The sequence below is a fragment of the Tenrec ecaudatus genome, chromosome 15 (genome assembly GCF_050624435.1).
Source record: "Tenrec ecaudatus isolate mTenEca1 chromosome 15, mTenEca1.hap1, whole genome shotgun sequence".
In the NCBI taxonomy this organism is placed as follows: domain Eukaryota; kingdom Metazoa; phylum Chordata; class Mammalia; order Afrosoricida; family Tenrecidae; genus Tenrec; species Tenrec ecaudatus.
The window spans coordinates 55,661,252-55,682,943 of NC_134544.1; the positions used below are offsets into that span (position 1 = coordinate 55,661,252).

A 21,692-nucleotide genomic window follows, 5' to 3' on the forward strand; every position below is an offset into this window, starting at 1 on the left:
GAAGTAAACATCCACTTCAAAAATTAAAAAAATTTTTAAAGTAAACATCCAATAGATTTGTTTGAGAAAATTTGTAAGAAAACAGGTTTCCTACTGTTAGTTCATATTTGATAAGTTACCAATTGCCAATTCTGACTCACCACAACCCTTGTTTGTCAGAGCAAACTCTTGTTTTGTTGCAAGTTCTCTGGCAGATACTTTGCAAGCAGATCGCCAGGCCTTTTCTTCTGAGGCTGCTGCTGCCCAGACTCAAGTGTTAGCCTTTTAATGAGCAAGTCAAACCATCCATACCATCCAGGGACTCGGGACTCCACTGGACAAACAAAACCCAGCAGCCACTGAGTCAATTCTGATTTATGGCCATCCCATTTATGTCTGAGCAGAACTATACTATGCTACACAGGGCTTTCAGAGGCTGCTTTTTCAGAAGTAGATCATCAGGCCTTTCTTCTGAGGCTCCTCTGAGCTGTGTTTGTCAGCCAGCCAACTTTTCAGTTATCAGCCAACTGTTTAAACGGTGACCTACTCAGATTCCATTGGACAAATGCTCCCTCTTTTAATACTGTTGGGTCAAGGACAGAATTCCAGCCCTCCACACAGGAGACTTCAGTTTGATTTCCAGCCAGTGTACTTCTTGCCCGTCTTGTCATTAGAGCTCTTGCATGTTGCTGAACAGATTTCAACATAGCTTCTAGACTAAGAGACCAGGCAAAGACCTGGCAATCTCCTTCCAAACATCAGTCAATGTCCTATGGATCTCAACGGTCCAATGTGTAAACGGATTTGGTGCAGGATCAGGTAGTGTTTAGTTCCTGTGAATTGTTTTCTATTTCATTAGCAGCTAAAATTTCTAATGGGTTAAAAAGACTTTCAGGGAATTATTCCTTACTCTTCACAAAAGAATTTCTAGTAGGATCGAGTCAAAACAAGTCTCTCCTCATGGCCTGATTTTCTGGTTCCCACTTCAGCAATTCCAGTGTTGCTTTCCTTTAAGGCAGCCAATATTCAGTGTAGGTATTAAAGGAAGCTTTGCTCGAGTCCTTGAAACAAACTCGTTCCACTCCATGCATAACCTCCACCTGACACTTAATTTGGTTGTTAGTGTTGAGTACCGGCAGTCCCCAGGTTAAGAACGGCTGACTTAGATATCACCATGGTTCGAAACCAATCCCTGTCAAGCATTACACTTTTGGAGCCCATAAAATGGTTCCTCATAGCAAACGGACACTACTTGGCAGTGCATTATGAACACATTACTGAATTTTTTTCATGGTGTTTTAGTATATCTGGAAGTGTTTAGTGTTGTAGGCATAAAAAGACATACTATATGACTACGACAAATGTTAGACCGACATTAGGTGTGAGTCATACCTAACTGAACCCACAACGTAAAATTCACCTCGCAAAGACAGATTTATGAATTGAGCTCATTTGTAAGCTGGGGATTGCCTGTACTTCCGTCCTCCTAAACCGGGTGGGTGGGTGGGGGCTCGCGGGACCGTTCTTCATAGACTCACCTAACCAGGTTCTTTTCCATGTGCACATAGCCACGGTGAGCGAAGGACTGAAAACATTTCAGAGAATGGAAAAATCGAAGGTACTAAAGTAGGAATAGTGGCATAAATGTACCTAATGTGCCTGCTCTGTGGTTGCTGATCTGTTAGTTCGGTTTCAATAGTAAACTTTAACTCCTGTGGAAATTTTGCCAAAGGTTTCAATACATAGATGATAAATCTTAAACTAACACTGCACAGAGAAAGACAAAGCTACTTCTTTTTTTAAATACAAATGTCTTCTACATTCTATCATTTCAGACCCCTGAGTAATACTGTACCAAGGTACAAATCTGAAGAGAAACTGAGGATTCAAACCTCAAACGTTCATCTTCAATTAATTTCACACCAGCGGTGTGAGTCTCCCGTAACACATTCAGACTAAATAATGCTGAAAGTCAGTTTTCCCCCTAACCTATAGTAGAAAAAACAATGCAAATGCCCATCATTCTCCAATGTATCCCTCGTCAGGATCCCGTGGGCAGACCATGTCCTAGAGAATTGCATAACTGCCTAGGGTAGAGTTTACCTGAATCCAAGGTCCTGTCATTGGAACTGAGGGAGCGTGGTGGCCCAAAGACCTGGGTCAGATAGGGGAGCTCTTTGGAGAATAGACAAATATGTTGCACTTTGCTCCACAGTGATTGTACTTTAAAGGAAATTAAAAATAAAACAACCAAATAATTGTTTCCGTTCCACCTAAACTAGGCATCCCCTTTGCTATTTTTGTTCTCTTTTAAAAAGTTCATACATGTCGTCCAGTAAGGAAATAGAGAGGCTTGTCATCACTGCTGTTGGCAGTTTGAAACTCGTCCCGGAGGCGGAACTGCCATTCATCTTCCAGCTCTAAGCGAACAATGGTTTGGCGCAAGGAGCTTCTGTCTTGGCAGATGACACACAGGGTAGCACCTTCAGAACAAAAGGCAAACAAAAGAATCTTACCACCTCTGTCATGCATGTGAATAGATCTGAGAGCCAATGTAAAATACCCAGACCCACAGCCAGAGTCGATTCTGACTCCTGACAACACTATAGCAACGGTTCCCAAACTTACCGTATATACTGTGTATAAGCTGAGTTTTTCAGCACATTTTTAATGCAGTTTTTGTGGTGAAATTAGGTGCCTCACTTGACATTTGAGTTGGCGTACACTCGAGTATATACAGTATTTGGCTTTCCAGAAATAAAATTTCTCAGAACCCCCTGGCAATTAAAAATGTTTGTCCTGTAGCCTATAATGCAGGATAAAGCATAGGAATACACTTTTGGACCTTCCTTGAATGGTTCCAGTGCCCCTTAGCAGGTGTTATTGTGCATTTAGGTACACCCTGCTCTATAAGGTTTTTGAGAGTATAGATTTTATAGGAGCAGACAGCCTCATCTTTCTCCCTCCAAGCAGCTGGTAGGCTTAAACCGCTGACTGACGTGTGGTGAGGAGGCCGATGCTTACCCTACAGTGCCACTGCTAACGTCGCTCAGATGCCCCTCCTGGGCAGGTTTTCTCAGCTGGGAGCCTGGATAATGTTTCGCTGTGGAGCAGCGTCCTGTGCCTAGTCAAGGATGTTTGGCAGCATCTCTGCCTTAGAGTCACCAGAAGCCAGTAGAACCCCCCTCCCCACCCCTCAGGTTTGTCCACCAAAATTGTGTCCAAACCTCAAACTGACTGCCATCGAGTCAATTCTGACTCATTGTAAGCATATAAGACGGAGTAGAAATCCCCCGTGGGTTTCTGAGACTAAATCCGTAGTGGAAGTAGAGAGCTCTATCTTGAGGAGCAGCAGATGGTTTTAAACTGCTAACCGTCAATGTGTAACCTCCGATGCCACCAGAGCTCCTCAAAAGTATTTTATGTATAGAGAAGCAAATACTCAATTTCTTTTCTTAACATAAAAATGGTAGCGCTGTACACAATATTTGGAACCTTGTTTTCTTTTTTTCCCTGTCACTGACCTTGAAGGTCCTTTTGTAAGGGTGTTGAATCTGCAGTTGGTTCTTAGGCTGATAAAACAGCGCACTGGAGAAGCAAGCAGCTGCTTTTGCAGTGTAACTGTAACTAAGGCTCGTGTCGATGGTACAAAATGTGCTGTGGTTGATGCAAGCAATATGTTGTTACAGTTACATTACTGTAGAATGTGTAATTCATGTTTGATTAGGCTTATTTAACATTTTCATTCGAAGTAGGACATGAGAAGCATTTCTATTTTCTATCACATATTTTTGCATTCATCGTTCTATTTTAAAGTTAATCATGGCAGAAGCCTTTTAAAAATCACACATCTGGCTATTCATCTACATTCACAGTCTTAACCTACAATGAATCCCCTCCCCTCGTTAAATCAGTGACCCTGGTTTAAAGGAAAAGACTCAATTTTTTGGCAAAAAAAAAAAAATCTTAAAAGTATTTCTTAAGCATCTTTCACCTTCATATTTTGCCTACCGGAAACCAAGAACTCTCACAAAAGTAGACACTAACATTGACTTACCTTTTAGAAACTTGAATTTCTTAAGAAGATCAGCACCTACGAAAGAGTCACAGAGGTACAAGAGGAGTCCACTGAAAAACACCCCTTCACAACTGACATTGCTGGAGTGGGGTCTGGAGCTAACGTAGCAGGTGGCCACCTGAAATCACCAAGCAGAAATAGCATTCTCATTTCACAGACAAGCGTAACAGCGGGGTCGGTGTCTTTGTTGTGTATCTATTTCAGAGTAAGGTAACGTCAATGCTTCAGTGTTTCATTACACTGATGGTTGGGTGGGTTGATGAGTTGGTTTTTCAAGCATGGGATTGCTTTTGTAGTGTGTCAGGTTGTAATTTGTGTATGAGAGAAACTGGCAAGAAACAAGAGTCTACAGAAACAAGTGCCTTCTATGAAAAGCCTTATTTTTAGAATAAACGAAATGCTTATATTGAAAAGTATGAGATTTCTAATGACTTTTTCACTAAATATTTAAAATTTCAATTGGAAATGCTTTAAAAAGCACATAATCTGATTTTCTTTTAGCTCTAAATGGCTTTTTGTACAGAAGAAAACTTCACAAGAAACATGGGGAAGTAAAATCGTAGCAAGACTGAGTGAGAAATGGTGCATAGGCCAGCGTGTCTTTGCTCAAATACTGGGTCCTCCATTGTGTGGCTGCTTGACACTGAGCAATAGATTGATTTCTCTGTATTTCAGTTTCCTCATCCAGAAAGTTGATATAACAAGAGTACTTGTTTTCAGGACTGTTGGGTGATTTGCATAATGTAAATCACTTCAAAGCGCTCCTTCAGTCTTAGCTGCTGTTAGTGGCACTGTGATTGTGGTCTAATCGTAGGAGTCCTGAACCCAGGTAAGAGTCTAAGAGGGCTGGGCTAGATATGAATGTAACTTATATACATATTATAAAAGGGGTTATTACTGCGGATGGATTTTTATGGTACTGCCCATCTAAAATGCTACAATTCATGGGCCAATTCACAGAGATTACTGAAACAAAATGACAATGTAAAATGCTTATACTGGTTGATTTAAAAAAAAAATCACTTTCCCAAGTGGAGTTTCCAAAATGGAATAGTTTTAGATCTGTTAAAATGGGGTGTCGTCGTGCGCTTTGTCGATGCGCTTTGTCGATGCATACAAAGAAAACCACCTGGCAGGCCGTGAAAGCTCACATCTACTGATGAATTCTGCCGCACAGCAGCCCTGCACAGGGAGGGAGCCGACAGCTTCAACTTTCTTCAAAGGAGTAGTTGGTGGCCTTGAACCACTGGTCATGTGATTAGCAGTCTAATGCTTACCCAGCAGCAAGCACTACCAGCACCAGCAGAGGGAAATATACAGAACACCAAAAGGGTAATACTCTCACAAGTGATTTCATTTTTCTGTGTACCTTTTATTTTTGAAAATCTTTAACACCAGGTTTTTCCACCCCAAAGCTATTTAAATGAAAAGACAAACAAAAACCTTATCACCTTCCAAGTACTCTCCATTACACTTAATATATTTGTCAAATCTGCTACCCCATTCTTGGTTTCAAACTTATCTGTTTGGATGGCTGATAGCACCTCCTTATTTTTTTCTTCACCAATTACTGTTCTTTCATGTCCCTCTTCATTTGCAAAAACAAAAGTCACACAGCGAGGTCAGGTGAATCAAGTGCGCGGAACAAAAGGAGCATGCTGGGTTTTTTGGCCAAAAACTGGCACACTGAGATGGCTGGGTGAGAAAGTGCATTGTTCGGAGTGGCCAAAGCAGTCCTCCATCTGCCCCAAATCAGGCCTTTTTTGTCCCACCCTTGTTATGCTCTCTTTTCAGAAACTAAATAGAAAACTTGATTAACAGTCTGACCTGGTGGAATAAACTCCAAATAGACTATCCCCTTCACATAAAAAAAAAAAACAAACCAAAAAAACCAATGAGCATCATCTTGATCATTGATTTCACTTGACAAGTTTTTTGGGGTGAGGTGACAATTGCGTCTTCCACTGGCTTGACTGTTGTTTGCTTTCGGGATCTTAAGAATAGCACCATGTCTCATTACCAGTAATGACCTTGGACAAAAAAGTCCCTTTGGTCACTTTGGAGCTGTTCTCTCAAAGCTCGGCATGTTCCACTTTTACATTCTTTTCCCGTCAGTCAGAATCTGAGGTACAGATGTAGTAGTGACCCTTTTCATTCCCAAATCCTGTGTTAAAATTCACTGAACCGAACTCCAAGATAGTCCAGATAACTTCTCTATCTCTTCAATGGTCTGTCATTGGTCTTCGAGCACAAGTGCATGAATTTTGTCAACATTTTTGTCCATTCAGGAAGTTGATGGATGCCCAGAACGAGGTTTGTCATCAACATTTCACATTTTTTGAAATGAAAAATCCACTTGTACACTTGAGTTTTTCCCAAAGCACTGCCCTTGTAAGCTGTGTTCAACATCACAACAGTTTCTGTGGCATTTTCCCTGAGCAGGAAACAAAATTTCACAGCTACATGTTATTCTCTTAAATTAGCTATCACGAAAAACAAGGTTCAAGAGAAACTGTATTGATGAAAAAATTCACTGTGACCACAGAGAACCTTCTCAGGCAATGCCACTGGATGCACTAACTGTTGCTGGATGCTCGCCTAGCTGGAAAAATTATACTAAGAAAACTCCACCCAGCAGAGCTTTTTTCTGGGGTTTTTTTGGTACTCCCTTGTGTGTTACTTTGATGAATAGAATAAAGTTAAAAGCAAAACTCATAGTTTCAAGGAGACGCTTAGTGGCAAAAGTCTTTAAGAATTGAGAGCCATCAGTAAGTACAGTCTGAGACGTTATGACAGGAGGAGCTATGACCCGTAGGTCTTCAGAAGGGGACTTAGGAGTCAAGCTATGGGTGTTCACTGGTTTATTACTGAGAAGGAAATAGGACAAAAGGACAATTGCCATCACGTTTTTCATAGAGCTTTATATTAGTAATTATGCAACAGGCTCCTTCCTGTCTTAAGTTTTCACACAAGAAGTAGGAGGGAAAGAAATAGATGTAAGCTGATACAGTACTCCCCCACCCACTCCGACTCCCTTTCTTTTACCTCAGGTCCAATGTTCAGGTAGCAGTCAATGGCTAGCACAGGACTCTTGAAGTTACGGATGGCTTTGGGGAAGAGTTTATATGAGGCGTGCTGAAGGAACTTCTCCAGGAGAAATTGCGCAGGGGCTGCCAGTAGTGTGTGGTCACTGTCTGGTGCACAGACATACTGAAGGGGTAAGATGGGTGCTAAGCTCTCTGACACCTGAAATCAGAGTTAAGATTATCATTGGAAAACCCCGTGTCTGACCGGATGAAATGGAAAACCAAGCATTGCACTTCGTGTTCACAGTTGTCAGAAGAGTGTCAAATGCTAGGCTCAGCTTCCCATCCCATGAGCTGAATGTGGGGGTTAAATCTCGTCCCGTCACAACTGAAAAGGGGGCAACAAAGTTCTAAACTCCATTGGCCAGTCCACAGGTTGCAAACGATTAGATACCCTTTAAACAGAAAAGGGGTTTGGGGGGGATCACGACAATGGAATAAACTCACAGATTTTGATCTACGTTATTGTTGGGGAAAAATATTGGGCAAAGGACTCAAAACGATGTGATTTATATTTCTGCCATATATCACATTTAAAGAACGTAAAAATGAAAATACGTATCATGCTGAAACAATTGTTTTGATGGAGTTAAGCCTTAAATCTAAGGAAACTTGTAAGGAAATGAGACTTCATAGGCCTGATGGTGAGAAAGGACTCTTACTGTTTCACTTTCCAGTCAAATGGAAAACGCTTCATGCAACAAAAACCATTAGTAAAAAAGGCATCACACAAACCATTGTGCTCATTTTTAACAGTAAAGTCAAGTTTTCCAAACTTACTATGATCTTTGGTTTTATGGCAAAGTCCCTTTGCCCTCCAACTTGGACATGCTTCTTCATGAGACTGAAGTTATTGAAACGGCAGATGAGCAGCCCACTACTGTTTGTTCTCAAGTTAAAATCAACATCTTCACAGAAATACCTAAATGAGAAGACAGTACATTTCTCCACCATAATTACACAGAACGATGCAGCAAACACTAAGAGACATTGCCAATCACAGAAGTATGTCTTCTCTAGTCCAATTAAACACACCATCAGCTTGTCTCCAATCCTGCCTTCATTAAGCTGGGCCACTTAACATAGACTGGGAAAACCTCTTATTTGGGAATTACATCTGTTAAAGAAATGTGATTTGGGGGGCACATATGCTCTTAATTTCACAGGATTTTAGGCATTCTAGAACTAAACAGAACTGCACATAGTACTACTACAGGGTGTGTAGGGAGGGGCTTAGCAATAAGGTGAAGCGCCTGCCAGATTTAAAGCCAATGAAAGCAGCACATAGTCTGAGAGCCTCCAGCTGGGGCTTAGTTGGCTGTGACGTTCTTTCATGACTCTGACAGACTTTCCAGGAACACGAACACAGCTTATTCTGTTGGCAAGGCCATGGCTAGCCTACTTATTCCCATCTGCTGGCTGCTCCAGACAGGATGCAAATCTGTGGGTGTGCTATACCATTTGACCTAGTGGAGTTTTGAGTTCGGAGAGGGGGTGCAGGGTTGATCTCACCTGTCTATCCATGCGCTGATTGTGTAGATTCAAGTTTCGTGCCTGATGTAGTTCTTACTGAATTATGAGATGGCTAAAGTAATGTTTTCTAAGCATTTCACTTCATAAAACCTATTCCAAGTCAGTTTGAAGAGTAATGGACACATTGGAGCTTGTGATCGCCTCCCCTCGCCCACCCTGCATTTCCTTGTCTGTATAAAGAGTTTTTTAGCTTTTCAATTAATGACACAGACATTGGAAGAACACTGCAGATTGGAGATGAGCAGAAACAGACAAGGTGGTGCCAATTGTTTCACTGAAAAAGACAAGCTGCGTATCCATGCCTGAAAGGAAATGGGCTGTCAGCAAGGAGAACCCCCGACTTTCTTGCTTTTGAAACAGTGCAGTCAAAGGCTACAATATGAATTCAAGGCCGTAACAACCCTGGATATGTGAACTTGTATCAATTAAGCACAGCTTACCTGTTGAAGTCATACTGCACATTCTGGGTCAAGTCGATATTGAGGAGAATGAAGTCATGCACATGGCATCTAGAGAAGGGAGCCTTTAGGCTCCGCAACGTCAACTTGCTGCTCCATTTCTGAATCCCCAGGATTGCGTAGTGGGTGATTTTTGGTGTGGCTTCGATATGCTGCAAGACGCTCTTCAAGGACACATTCTTACTAGAAACCCCTGCTTCTATGGACTGGCTGTGAAATACAAAGTTTGCATAAAACTTCAATAACTATTACTCAACTCACTGCCATTGGGTCAATGCTGACTCATAGCGACCCCCCAATGGGTTTCTGAGACTGTTTATGGAAGTTGAAAAGTCAGACATTGTCCCTTGGAGCTGCTGGTGGTTTTCAACTGTTGCCCATGTGGATTGCACACTATCAGAGCTCCATAATGACCACTTGAGAGAAGGTGATGTATGAAGAGCCAACAGTAATGCTTTCAGTATACGGCACTAACATCTGCAATGGCTCCAAGTGGCTGATTTCTCTGCACGAGTGGGGAACGGAAGAGGATGCCAAGCCCAGGTTTCACTGCTGCATGCTGCTGTGCACTTTCCAGGCAGAGGAAAGCATCCAGCCTGTGCTTCAGCGTGGATAACGAACCAGAAGATGCCGAAGAGGCAGCCACAGACTTCTGTACATAGGTTCTGATTCTGGGAATTACAGTGTACTAAGGATTATGAAGCACCACTGCTTTCAAATCCACAGGGAAAACAAGGCCATGGAACCACATGAGGGCCTCGGATCATCTGGCACCGTGTTCGGGGAGTGGGGTAGAATGGCTGCTATTGTCCTTTGGAGGCCACTCCTTTTTGTGTGGGAGTTTAGCATTCCCCAGTCCTAAGGTGCCATCCCCTCAACCCTCTCATTGTAAAATACCCGAGTGCTTCCTAGTAGGATAACACTGCCCTAGGGCAAGAACCACTGATTCTGGCCGATCATTTAGTAGGCGATGGAACTGAGGCAGGAAAGGACCTGAATCCCTTTCATTGAAGATTGTTAAACAGTCAGAAGCTAGAAGCCAGGCTTACCGATTCCGAAGTCAGTACTCTTTCCAAATAAGCCATACTGTCTTTTAGCAAATGTTTTAATATCTAACCCAAGTCAGGTTGAAGAAAGCATGGTCCAGGGGGTTTATAAGGGATACTGACTCTACACATTTCCTAAAGCACCAGCGATGTGCCAGTGAGGGTGGTCATGGAAGACCCTTACCCTCTGGAAAGCTGTGCTTCTCGGAAGGTTCCTTGTGTAGCTGGAGCCAAGAGAAATATCTCCCTATAACCTGGGTCATACTCTCCCAGAACTGCTGGAACATGCCACTACCTTGTTTGCTCTTGTACACTGTGAATATTCCACAGGACACACGAGTCGTCCATCACCACAATGAACGGCCAGACACACTGGCGTTTAACTCCCAGCTCCTCAAGGCGATTCCGCTCCAGCTCTAAGTTGTGATAGGACAGCTCCTTAATGAGGAACCTGGCCGCACCTGCAAGGCAACGTCAGCACAGCTTGCACATCTGGCCCCTCCGGCTTGCTCGGGCCCCACCAACATTCTCAGCGCAGTGTTTTTAAGGGTCACTGGGCGAGTCTGTTGGAATGTGGAGCCCTCGAGCCCATCACCAGAGGTCCAACTTAGTGTCAGTGCCAGAAAGCAGAGGTGCTGCAGATGGCTGATGAATGACACTTGGGGGAACACTGCAACAACCCAGGGACCCTGCGTCCCGGATAGGGCACAAGGTAGCACTTAGGGAAAGCACATACTGGTTTACTGCTTAAATTGGTGACAAGAGGTTCCCTCAGTCCTGGGGCAGCAACTCCCATGACCTGCCAACAGGAATGGGCAGCGCTGAGGTGAATGGGGATGCTGCCTTCCCTGATGCTTCCCTTGTTTTTGGTTTTAGGAAATTGGCAGTAGTGTCTTCTCTGGAGAAGATTCTAGAAACTGGCTCCTTTTGCCTAGATCTTTTTGCAAAGGCAGTATGGTATATGTAAGAGCACAGATTTGGGCCAGTCTGCCTGAGCAATGTCTCTACTTCGCTTCTCCATGTGACAGACGGTAACAAGCATCTCTCTCAGGGTTGTTGTTTAACGTACTCAGAACAGTGGCTCACAGCGACCCTGGAGGACAGTGTGACTCTCTCTCTCTCTGTTGAGTGTTTCACAGTGATTCACTGTTCTGACTCCCAGGGGTCCTATAGGGCACAGCAGACCTGCCCCTGTGAGTTTCCACAACTGTAAATCCTCAGAGGAGCAGAAAGCCTCATCTTTTTCCCATGGAGTGGCTGGTGAATTTGAACTGTTAACTTTGTGGTTAGCAGCCCAACATGTAACCCACTAAGCTCCTGGTGCACCTCATTTGTGTATATGTTAGCTGCATTCTCCGCTCCTCAAACTACTGCAACCATGGCAAATGGAGCAGGAGCACGTTCGGTCAGACCTAGGAGGAGGAGCTTTCTTGGAGTGAAAGTCCAGTGGTTCAAACACACTCAATCACGACTTCTGCACAGACCACCATGAATCAGAGGGAAAAAGGGACGTGGGGACAAGGTAGAAGCCCTGGTGGCGTAGTGGTTTCGAGTTGGGCTGCAGTCGTCAAGGTTTGGCAGTTTGAAACCACCAGCTGCTCTGGGGAGTGGGGGTGGAGGGGCTTTCTACTACTGTACACAGTTACAGTCTTGGAAACACACAGTGGCAGTTCTACGCAGTCCTAGAGTTGCTCTGGGTTCGTGCTGCCTCGATGGCAGTGAGGAAATGGGTTAGGTAGTTTGGAGGCAGCGTTCAAGACTAGAAGGATAAGGAAAGTCTTACTTTCACCTGATACAAAATGGTACGTGTAGACAATAAAGCTGCATTTGAAACAATAAGCCAGATTTTCAAAACATTTAGCTTCATGCTGTCAAGGTTTAAGGACAGGAAAGGGAGTGGAAAGGGGTACAAGACAGATTGGGCCACCAACACTTACAACCTATCCTGGGTGCTCAACACCAACTAATGGGTCTCAAAAATCAAAAGATGAAAACTGTGGAGAAGGTGACAAGTAAAAGTCAAATTCATTGAGTCAAAAGACCATAGGGTCAGGGGGAGCTCTGACAGCAGTGTACTAGGTTGAACAGAACTCGGCTTCTCTTCTCAGCCCTCTCCCACCCAAGGGTGTGCCGGGGTGAGCCCTTACCCACGCCTGCATTATTGAACATGCCGGGAAGCACCAGCATGATGTGGTTGGGCCAGTACTTGCGGTACAGCGGCATCTCATATTCTTTGACCACCAGAAGGTGCAGGTGGCTGGTGCCCTCCATGGCGTGGAAAAGGTTTAGCAGTCCGTGCTCATGGCGGCCACTGGAAGGAGTGAAAATAGGGCTCTTGACTGCATTCAAATTCTGCTGGAAGAAAAAGATAAACACAAGAAAACCAGAGACTAAAAAGGGAAATAGAAACTCTTAGATGGAAGACACTGAGAAAGCCTGGTCTCGGGCCTGTCGGTCTGGTTTCCAGACCCCCTCACCCACCTTGTCTGAAACCAGGGGCAGCCGCATGCTCTCCAGGTGTTTGCCCTGCTTGCTGAAGACAAAGTGACTCTCTTTGGATTTGGGGATGATGAAGTAGAGCTGGACCTCTTCTCCCAGCATCGAGGAGGAGAACGTGAAGGCATGGAGGGTGGAGTCAGCCATCTACATTTGCCAGGAAGGAAGGAAGGAAGGAGATGTAAGTTCATGGTCTCCCAAACCTCCAGGCCACTCAAGGTTATAAAACCAACATGAACTTAACTAATGTCACCAAACCTCAAAGAGGGGAGTGTCTCATCAAGACTGGGAAGGCAATTATCTCATCTTTCAGTAGCTGCTACTGACATGAAAGCCGACCAGCCAGTTCCACACAACCTCTCCATGGGGGGAGAAGCACTTGTTATCTGGCACTGGTTTGTCGTTCCCGGGCTTCTTAGACCCACAACCGCTCAGGCATAGGCAGCAACCAAATATTCGCCTGGATGTCCTGCTATAGAGACATGCCTACAGCCATCGGTGACGGTGTCACACCCTCTTCCTGTATGTGGCTAAGTTCAAATGAATGGACGATCATCTTCCTAAATGAAACACTAGAACTGACATCGAAATGCCTATGTGGCCCCGCTTTCCTGGCTACAGTAGAAGCTGAAAGGTTTAAACTGTCCCTTAGGCCAGATTTCTGGCTTCGGGGAGAGACCATTTGATTCACCTAAGCCAAATATAAATCTAACCTATGTTTACAGTTGCTGGGATGTTTGCATGCTCTCTCAGTAACCTATCTCAGTGAGGAATTATATAATAGGCTTTTCGGTGCTTTCCAATGCAGGCAGTATTTGTCTTGGTGAAGGTTAATAACTTATAAACAGCAACTAGGATCCAGGTAGGTTCCCCAATAGTTTTAACCTCAACATTGTATTTTATAAAGGAATTATGTTTTAATTTTCCTTTAAGTTCTAGTTCATTCACAGTATGAAATTGCACTATTTAGTACTGTAATCACATTGAAACTAAGCCAAACCCAAACCAAACACACTGCTGTCAAGTCCATCCTGATTCACAGGGACCCTTTATAAAGTTTTCCAGACTGACCCTTTACCGGAGCAGACAGTCTTATTTTTCTCCCCAAGTAACTGAGTTCAAAAGTACTGATCTTACAGTTAGCAGCCCAGTGGTATCCAGAAATTTCAGGATCGCAGATAAATATCTCAGCTGATACAGGCAACCAACTTGATTAGAGCACAAAAATGAAGCCAAGGGATGGGACAACAGAATTCATTGTATGTGAGTAGATATACTGAATTGTGTAAGAGATGGCGAAAAAGAAAAACCCCAAACCCAAACTATCATAGGGGGAAAAAAATAAGGGTTCTTAGGGGGTGGAATTTGGGGAGGGAGGGGACAGAGGGGAGCTGCTATCATGGTGTTCACGACAAAAGAAAATGTACTGAAACAGATTGTGGTAGCAATTGTACAATATCGCTTGATGTGACTGAACTATGGATTGTTATGGTATCTGTAAGAGCTCCCAATAAAATGATTAAAAATTTAAAAACAAAAACGAAGCCAAGACCTGCCAGTAGTCTGAGGAGTCCCATCATTGATTGCTACCTGCCTTCCTGGCTGGCTCCCCACACAGCTCCCTCTCTCAAGCGAGGAGTCTCACCGAGGCCTGAAGCTAGGAGCTTCCTTTTCCCGCTCCCTTACACAGAATGTCCACTGTGGGCCCCAGAGGCCCAAGGCCGGGCACGGGCGCGGTACCTGGGAGGCCGCGGTGAAGTCCATGTACTGATGGCACTGCTCACAATGGTGGAAGGTGTTGTAGGCCGCGTATTTTGTCAACATCATGGACATGGTTTCTCGTTTCCTTGACTCCTCCACTTTGGATTCCTTTATTTCTTCTGTGTATAAAGGGACAAAAAAGCATGATCTTTAGGTTGACTTGAAAGTGAAAAGTGTATTTAAAAGGGAGGAAAAAGACAGAAAACTTAAGCTGCTCTCAAAGATGAAACTGCCTTGGGCCTCCCTGCACCCAATTTAGGGTTCCCCTTGACCTTGAGAGGAGGAAAGCCCAGCTCCACCAGCACTCACCTTGTTTGACTCCTGCCAGCTTCTCAGTATATACCAGGCTCATTGAACTGTACTTGGCATCGTGCACGCTGACATCAAAAGGCATTTTGCTGAAGCTCTCGATGTCAGGCCAGGGCTCTCCCCGGGCCTGGCTGACTGCACTGCTCTCACTCGGATCTAGGGTGAGAAGAAGGCGTGGGCAGCAGGCAGCCTGACCTTCCTCTCATGGTCCTGAAGGTCAGTGAGAAGAAGCCTGAGGCGTCCAGCCCAGAGTGAGTGGACAAAGGAATTTCTGACCCAGGGTTGAAGGACTCAGGATTTTGACAATGTCAGACTCATCAATATCCAGACCAATATCCAGGCATCCTCTTCACAGACGCCACATCTGCAGTCCACCGAATCTCCCCTGCCGCACCCCAATTTCCTATTTGTCTAATCTTTGATAATCTTAATTATCTTAGTCATGTTTTTTTTGCTTGTTTGAAACAAAATACTTCCCCTGACAGTTCTAGACGCCAGAAATCCAAAAGTTTGGACTGAAATCATGGTGTCAATCAGGCCACACTCCCGGCAGTGGCTCCAGAGAATGTTTCATTTGCCTTTTGTAGCTTCTAGCATGGCTTTCCTTGAAATTTCTTGACCTCCTGCCCCATCTTCAGAGCCAGCGATGTATTTATTATCTTGCCTCATTGGTCACACCATCTCTTTCTGGGTCAAGTTTCCCTTTGTTGGGAATATACACAGGAGATCATGCATCAATTCAGAAGTTTCTCCATGTACAGCTCAGTGATGTGGATTACATTCTTTGGGTTGGACTACCACTCTTACCCTCTTTTTTGGAATGGCTCTGCCTCCAGTAACATAAGCCCTCCACCCTAGCTTGTCATCATGTGATCCCTATAGTTCTCAAAAGGACGTAATGCTCAAGACAGGCCCTGGTGACTCATTAAGCTAAATTGTTGCTTATTGTGAGGCGCCCTGTGGTTAGAGTACATTGGAAATCCACCAGCTGCTCTGTGGGAGACTGCTAAGGCAGTCTACATCCATAGAGATTACAGCCTTGGATATACTGTGGGGCAGTTCTCTGTTCTGTAACTCACTATTAGAATAATCTCAAGAGCAGTTGGTTAGTTAGGCTTAAAGATGATTTGAGAATTTTTTGTTTAAAGGTTATCACGGGACAGTCAGCATGGGGCATCTACAGTCCCAATGACTCTAAAAGGATAGATTCCATAATTTGAAATTCTGTTGTCCATTTTCCCCATTAAGATCAGGATTCTCACATGGGTCAACCTAGAACCCCTTCCCAGGGAAAAGAATAACAGAAAAGTGGGTTAGAGGCGAAGGAAGACGTATATAAGACATGGAAAAAATATAACTTATCAAAGGTTCGTGAGGGAGGGTGTGTGTGGGGGGGGGGTGGGGGAAGAAATGGAGAGCTGTTATCAGGGGCTCAAGTGGGAAAAGAATGCTTTGAAAATGATGATGGCAGCACATTACTTGACACTGGAGGAATGTAAGGATTGTGATAAAAGATGTAAAAGGCCCCCAATAAAAGTATTTTTAAAAAGAAAAAAAAAAGAAATACAACTAAAAAAAAAAGAGACCAGGATTCCTTTCCTGAATCCTTCATCAACATCTTCAGTAATAGTAGCTGGACACGATCTAGTTCTTCTGACCTCATGGCAAAGGAGGCAGTTGTTCATGGAGGTAATTAGCCCCACCTTCCATGCCACCCCTCTGTTCCTAACTCTTCTTCCAGTCCAGGGCACTAGAGACCAGTTGCTATAACTTGGATGACCCTTAGCGCTTTGCAGTAAACTAGGAAGTGGAACAGAATAGAATCAATAACTGTGGCAGTGTTAGGCCAAACAACTACGATGTCCCTAAACCTCCAAATAAAGAAGTCAAATTCATAAGCCATCGGGTCGTGCATAGAAGCTACAGAAGTTGCTCTTTTGCTGTTAGCTGTCATAAATATATCTACCACAGGTTGCCAATGAAACTTTTTACAGTTTGATACTTTATCGACATCAATTACGTTAGCTGGCTGCGCCACCATTCCCTTTAATGCAATGCTTCCACTACCCTAAACAGAAGTTCAGTGCTCTCTAAGCACACCTTCCCCTTGTCCCTCCACCCCACCTTTGGCAACCACTGGCACACTTTGGCTGCTATACTCCTGCCTGTTTCCATAAGTCCAGGGCATACAGGATTTGTGATTGAGATTTCTTACTCAGCATAATCTCTTCACTCTATCTTTGCGATATAGCATGCATGCATCAAGACTTCACCGCTTTCTGCCTGACTGGCATTCCATTGCTTCTGTTCAGCACATTTTGTGTATTCAGTTGTTGATGAGTAGGTAAAAGTGGTCCCCTCCCCCCAATGTGAACAATGCTGCAACGAAGACCGAGGTAATTTGTGCCACTGTTTTTGATGTCCTGGGTATATTCCCAGCAGTAGACTCGCTGGGTCATATTGTGTTCTAGGAGTCCGAGTGGTAATGGGTGTTGGGCTGCTGGCTACAAGGTCAGCGGGTCAAACCCACCCGCCACCTTGGGGGAGAAAGATGAGGCGATCTCCTCCTATGAAGATCTGCACACTCAGAAACCCTAGACAGGATCTCTATGGGTCAAAATGGACTCGAGGGCAAGTCAGTGCTGCAATGAACACACGTGTACACGCTGGTGCTATTTTCAAGGGTTTTTTTTAAAGGTAGTTTAGTTTTTGGAGGAACTGCCGCCATAGCTGTACCACTCTGTATTCCCACTGGCAACAGTACAGGTTTCAGTTTCCCCAATCCTCATTACATTTTAATTTTTCAAAATCTTAGTCATCTTAAGGAACCGTAGTGACAGAGAGGTTACAAATTGGACTGCTAACTGCAAGGCCAGCAGTTCAAAACCACCAGCTTCTCCTCAGGAGAAAGACTGGCTTTCTACTCTCATAAACAGTTACACTCTCGAAACTCATAGGGACAGTCCTACCCTGTCCTATAGGGTCCCTATGAGTTGGAATCGACTAGGTGAGTTTGGGTTTTTGGTTTATGGAAGTTAAACTGCTTTGATCTTAATGTGGGTTAGATTTGCATACAGACAGTCTTAAGGTTACAGAGCAGCAAGATTCTCAAGCTGTGCTGTGCACAAGCACCCAGGGAGCTTGTCAGACTTCCAGTCCCGTCATCCCAGAGGAATCAACTCCATCTCCGTGGGTGGCGCCCAGGCAGCAGTATTACTGCTTACATCTTGCGTTGTTTTTAGGGGTCATCAGTGAGTCAGGTTTCCATTCCTCTCGGCCTTGTGTGACCGTCACACTGCTCCATAGGAGCAGGCCGTTCAAATGCACAGTACCAGTTGAGAACCACTGTTTTGAGAGTCCCCAGACCTGGGTCTGGAAGCTGGCTTGGCCTCAGTATGTCTCCTTTTTAGTTAACTTCCTTGCAACACATGAGTTCCCTGACAGTTGTAAGGCCTTCCGCAATTGCTAACACAGCGTCTGTCAGCCACGTGCCAGGTGCTCAATAAATGGCAGTGCTATTTCTAAGACCAAAAAGCAGCTGAAGACAATTTTCAAAGGTCAAATAGGAAGTTAAAAAAAAGTTACCCCCCCCAAAAAAAAACAAAAAACAAACCCAAAGCTGGAGGTAATAACCATGATCTTTTTAGCACAAATAGGAATGTTTATTTCTATATCCCTGAACCGAAGTTCACATTGCATGGAAGTTTTAACGTGATTCCAGTGTTTGGGATTTGCGGCGAGGTATCTCAGCGGCTCTCTGGAGCACTCCTGCAGACATGGGCAAGAAGATGAGGGAGAAGAAATAAAGCTAAACTAACAGCTCCTGGCCAGGAGGACTCTTCTTTCAGATTGGCTGTGGGCAGACCCATAGCACAGATTACGATTCAAAATCATGGCAGCCTGATCTGAGGACATCATGAAAAGCATCATTCTTTCAGGGTCTGGGGAGCCTGCTGGGAAGGAAAGCTGACAGATGGCAGCTCCCTTTCCTGGTTTGTTTGGCTCTGGTTTGCCCTCCTGGCCCAGGAGACCAGGCTTGCTTCAAGGCTCCTGGAGCTCTGATTCCCCTGTGTGGTGAGCATGGAGGTCCCGCCCAGCTTAGCTCTAGACACTTGGAAGGAGGTGTGTGGAGGAGGATGCTAGAAAGAGCAAGAAATCTTGGCTGTTTATTACTGAGGAACGGGAATAAGGCTGGAATACTGAGTGAAAGGATTGATTGGCTAGTTGAACCTAGTCTTGTTTTGGAATAATGGGTTATGTGTGGGCTGCTAATTGAAGGTCGCTGGTTCAACACCAACAGCCACCAGCCACAGGAGAAAGATGAAGCTTTCTACTCCCATAAAGATTTATAGTCTCAAGCCCACAGGGAATTTCTACTCTGTCCTATAGGGTTGCTTTGAGTCAGAATCCACTCAATGGTCCCAAGAATCTGAGTCAGTTAGGCTGGTGGGGGATTGGTTTAACAAGAGACAAGAGGTCTCTGGACTCATCTTTGAGGGGCTTGAGAAGTAGTACTTCTCCCAGATCACTCCCACCCTCACCCCCAACGATTCCTCCAGGCGATACTAAGAGTTTTGAGGCCACAGCACCATGAGCCACCAAGTACTGATGGCTGCATCCTGCTCATGCCCACTTTCGGGTCACCTGGCTGCAGGATGGAGTCTACCATCTAATAGTCAATGGGTAGAGAGGGGACGTATGGCTGGAAACTTCTGAAGTTGAGACTAGATAGTCCCCCCATTCCCTGCCCCCCCGTAGCTCATGCATATAAAGGGCTTGTTGTTCTGCAGTGGAGTGTTCTGGTCCACTCGGGAATTTTCATCTCATTATGAAACGAAGATAATCCTAACACGAGCCTGTGGTTAAAATGTGAGATGTGCTCTGGCTAATCACCAAAGACTGGCCTTCAGAAAAGAAACTCCACCCGGAACCCTTAAAACAGCAAACTGCCACAACAAGCACGTTTCCTTCCCCTGGGTGGACCCTCTGCGGGAGTTACCCACCCAGCAAGCCTGCAGACCACGCGCTTAGCTTGGGCACAGCGGGAGTGGAAGCAGTCCATCCCCGACCTCGAGGCGCTGAAACACTGCCCCAGCCAGCACACTTGGCCCTATTGGCTTGGCATGGTATCTTCAACCTCATAGGAGGGGCTACAGGAAAGCTGTGGGCTTGGAGGTCCGGTGGCCCCATCGTCCTGGGCCAGCACTCACCAGTGTTGATCTCCTCCTCATCATACACATCCACCTCCAGAAGCCTGATGAGCATGCGGAAGAGGATCCTAAGGAACTGTAAGTAGGAGCCCGTCTTTCCCACCTGAGGGAGACAGTTTTAATTGGGGAGGGCAGAGGAAGAGAAAAAGGGGGAGAGGGAAAAGAGATTTCACACCTCTTCGGCAGCCCTACCTGTGGGGGTCCAGTCAGCAGCAGCCGCCGTGGGTGCACATTCCTGGCACCAGCAGCCGGGTCGGGCTGGTTACTGAAGTCCGCGTGGTGCTGGCGCGCAGATGTCCACTGGCGGTAGTAGAGGGACTGCTCCTCGCTGCTCATGTCCTTGTGCAGCAGCGGCCGCAGGGCGCTCACCCAGGCCACGTCAGCATGGGGCAGCAGGGCAGAGGCAGCGGGAAGCTTGCCGCCCTTTTGGGGGCCCAGGAGGCTGTAGGCTGCTTTGGACAGGATCACGATGGGGGGCAGAGCTACTGGCAGACCCCTGCAGCCTCTGGCAGGCTGTCCAGGCCACGGGAGGGTCCGTGGTCCAGATGAGGAAGAGGAAGGCTTGGGGGTGGTGCTGCTGGCCACATGGTGGCCCCGCGAGTCACACTCTTGTTTCAGGGGCTCTCCAGACATCAGGATTCCGGGAGAGACCCCTTCGTCCATCCCTGCACTGGTAACTGCGCTCTGGAAGCTGGGCTTTGCTGGCTGCTTCTGGAACTTGTCAGTCGCTGTGCTGGAAGAGCTCACCCCGTTCTCCATGATGGAACCTGGAAGAGGACGGACGGACAGGGCCCCGCCCAAGCCCACTGTGTTACCAACGATGCTCAGGTGTGCTGCTCCCGGGCTTCTGGCACTCGGTGGAGGGAGGGAAGGAGGACAAGCCTGGAAAGGCCCCATCTGTGCTGAGGGCTGGAAAGCCTCTGCCCCAGCCCTTCCATGCACCCCAGGTGCCAAGCTTCCCCAGTTCCCCTGCCCTGGTTCCTGGGCCAGTCTGGCTAGCGAGTGACCAGCGAATCAGGGTTGTTCCCTGGCTCCCTCCCTGAAGGGTCACCGGTTAGCTACTGAGGGCCAGAGCACAGGGTGGGGGAGGCCCTGGGGCGTTTCCCTGGGTTCCAGGAACTGCTGCTTTCGACTCAGGGGTCTCCCATGGTTAACTGGACGCCATTCCTTTTCTAAATCTGCCCGTGTCTCCTCACTAACCTCGGCCAGTGGCTGCAAAGCAGGAGTCCAGATAGGCTCTCTCTTCCAGCCCTGCTCACGGGCACTGGCGTGCAGCTGCAGCCGCCATGCGCCCAGCTCCCCACAGGAGGGGAGACACAGGCCATCCCACAGGAGGGGTTACTCTCCCGAAGTCGCTCTTCCCATTTGGTCAAGTCACTTCAAATACTGTTGCTCCTCAGTATGTTGAGGGCAAACCAAAGCCCAACCTGTTCACGACTGAGGGCCCGGTGTGAGCTGGCACTGGAGCTTGCCAGGTGCGCCCCAACCTCGGCCATCCTGAATGAATAGCCAGTAATGACCACCACCACTGCCATACAGTCGGTGTTTCCGATACTCAGCCCTTGCTACAGCAGACTCCGCTTTCTCTCACGCAGTGGCCGGTGGGTTTGAACTGCCAAGCTGGAGGTTAGCAGCCCAACACTTACACAACACCACCACCAGGGCACATTCACTGGAGGCGATTGAATCCAAATCCCTCCTCTGGCTCACCTGACTTTTGTGTATCCCTTTTTTCT

At 46.0% G+C, this 21,692-nt stretch overlaps 1 protein-coding gene across 3 annotated transcripts in view; it reads right to left on the reverse strand.

The window, feature by feature from the left end:
- Nucleotides 1-2,289: 2,289 nt before the first annotated feature.
- Nucleotides 2,290-21,692, reverse strand: part of GREB1L (GREB1 like retinoic acid receptor coactivator) — a 132,130-nt gene continuing 112,727 nt past the window's right edge. For all 3 annotated transcript variants that reach the window (XM_075532695.1, XM_075532694.1, XM_075532693.1), the window contains 12 exons: nucleotides 20,149-20,723; nucleotides 19,957-20,059; nucleotides 14,747-14,902; nucleotides 14,417-14,556; nucleotides 12,662-12,823; nucleotides 12,328-12,532; nucleotides 10,476-10,641; nucleotides 9,117-9,344; nucleotides 7,924-8,065; nucleotides 7,103-7,303; nucleotides 4,037-4,175; nucleotides 2,290-2,462 (listed from right to left, as the gene is read on the reverse strand). In XM_075532695.1, coding sequence (XP_075388810.1) covers nucleotides 2,299-2,462; nucleotides 4,037-4,175; nucleotides 7,103-7,303; nucleotides 7,924-8,065; nucleotides 9,117-9,344; nucleotides 10,476-10,641; nucleotides 12,328-12,532; nucleotides 12,662-12,823; nucleotides 14,417-14,556; nucleotides 14,747-14,902; nucleotides 19,957-20,059; nucleotides 20,149-20,723 — 2,381 coding nt within the window. In that variant the 3' untranslated portion in view covers nucleotides 2,290-2,298. The remainder of the gene's footprint in view (nucleotides 2,463-4,036; nucleotides 4,176-7,102; nucleotides 7,304-7,923; nucleotides 8,066-9,116; nucleotides 9,345-10,475; nucleotides 10,642-12,327; nucleotides 12,533-12,661; nucleotides 12,824-14,416; nucleotides 14,557-14,746; nucleotides 14,903-19,956; nucleotides 20,060-20,148; nucleotides 20,724-21,692) is intronic.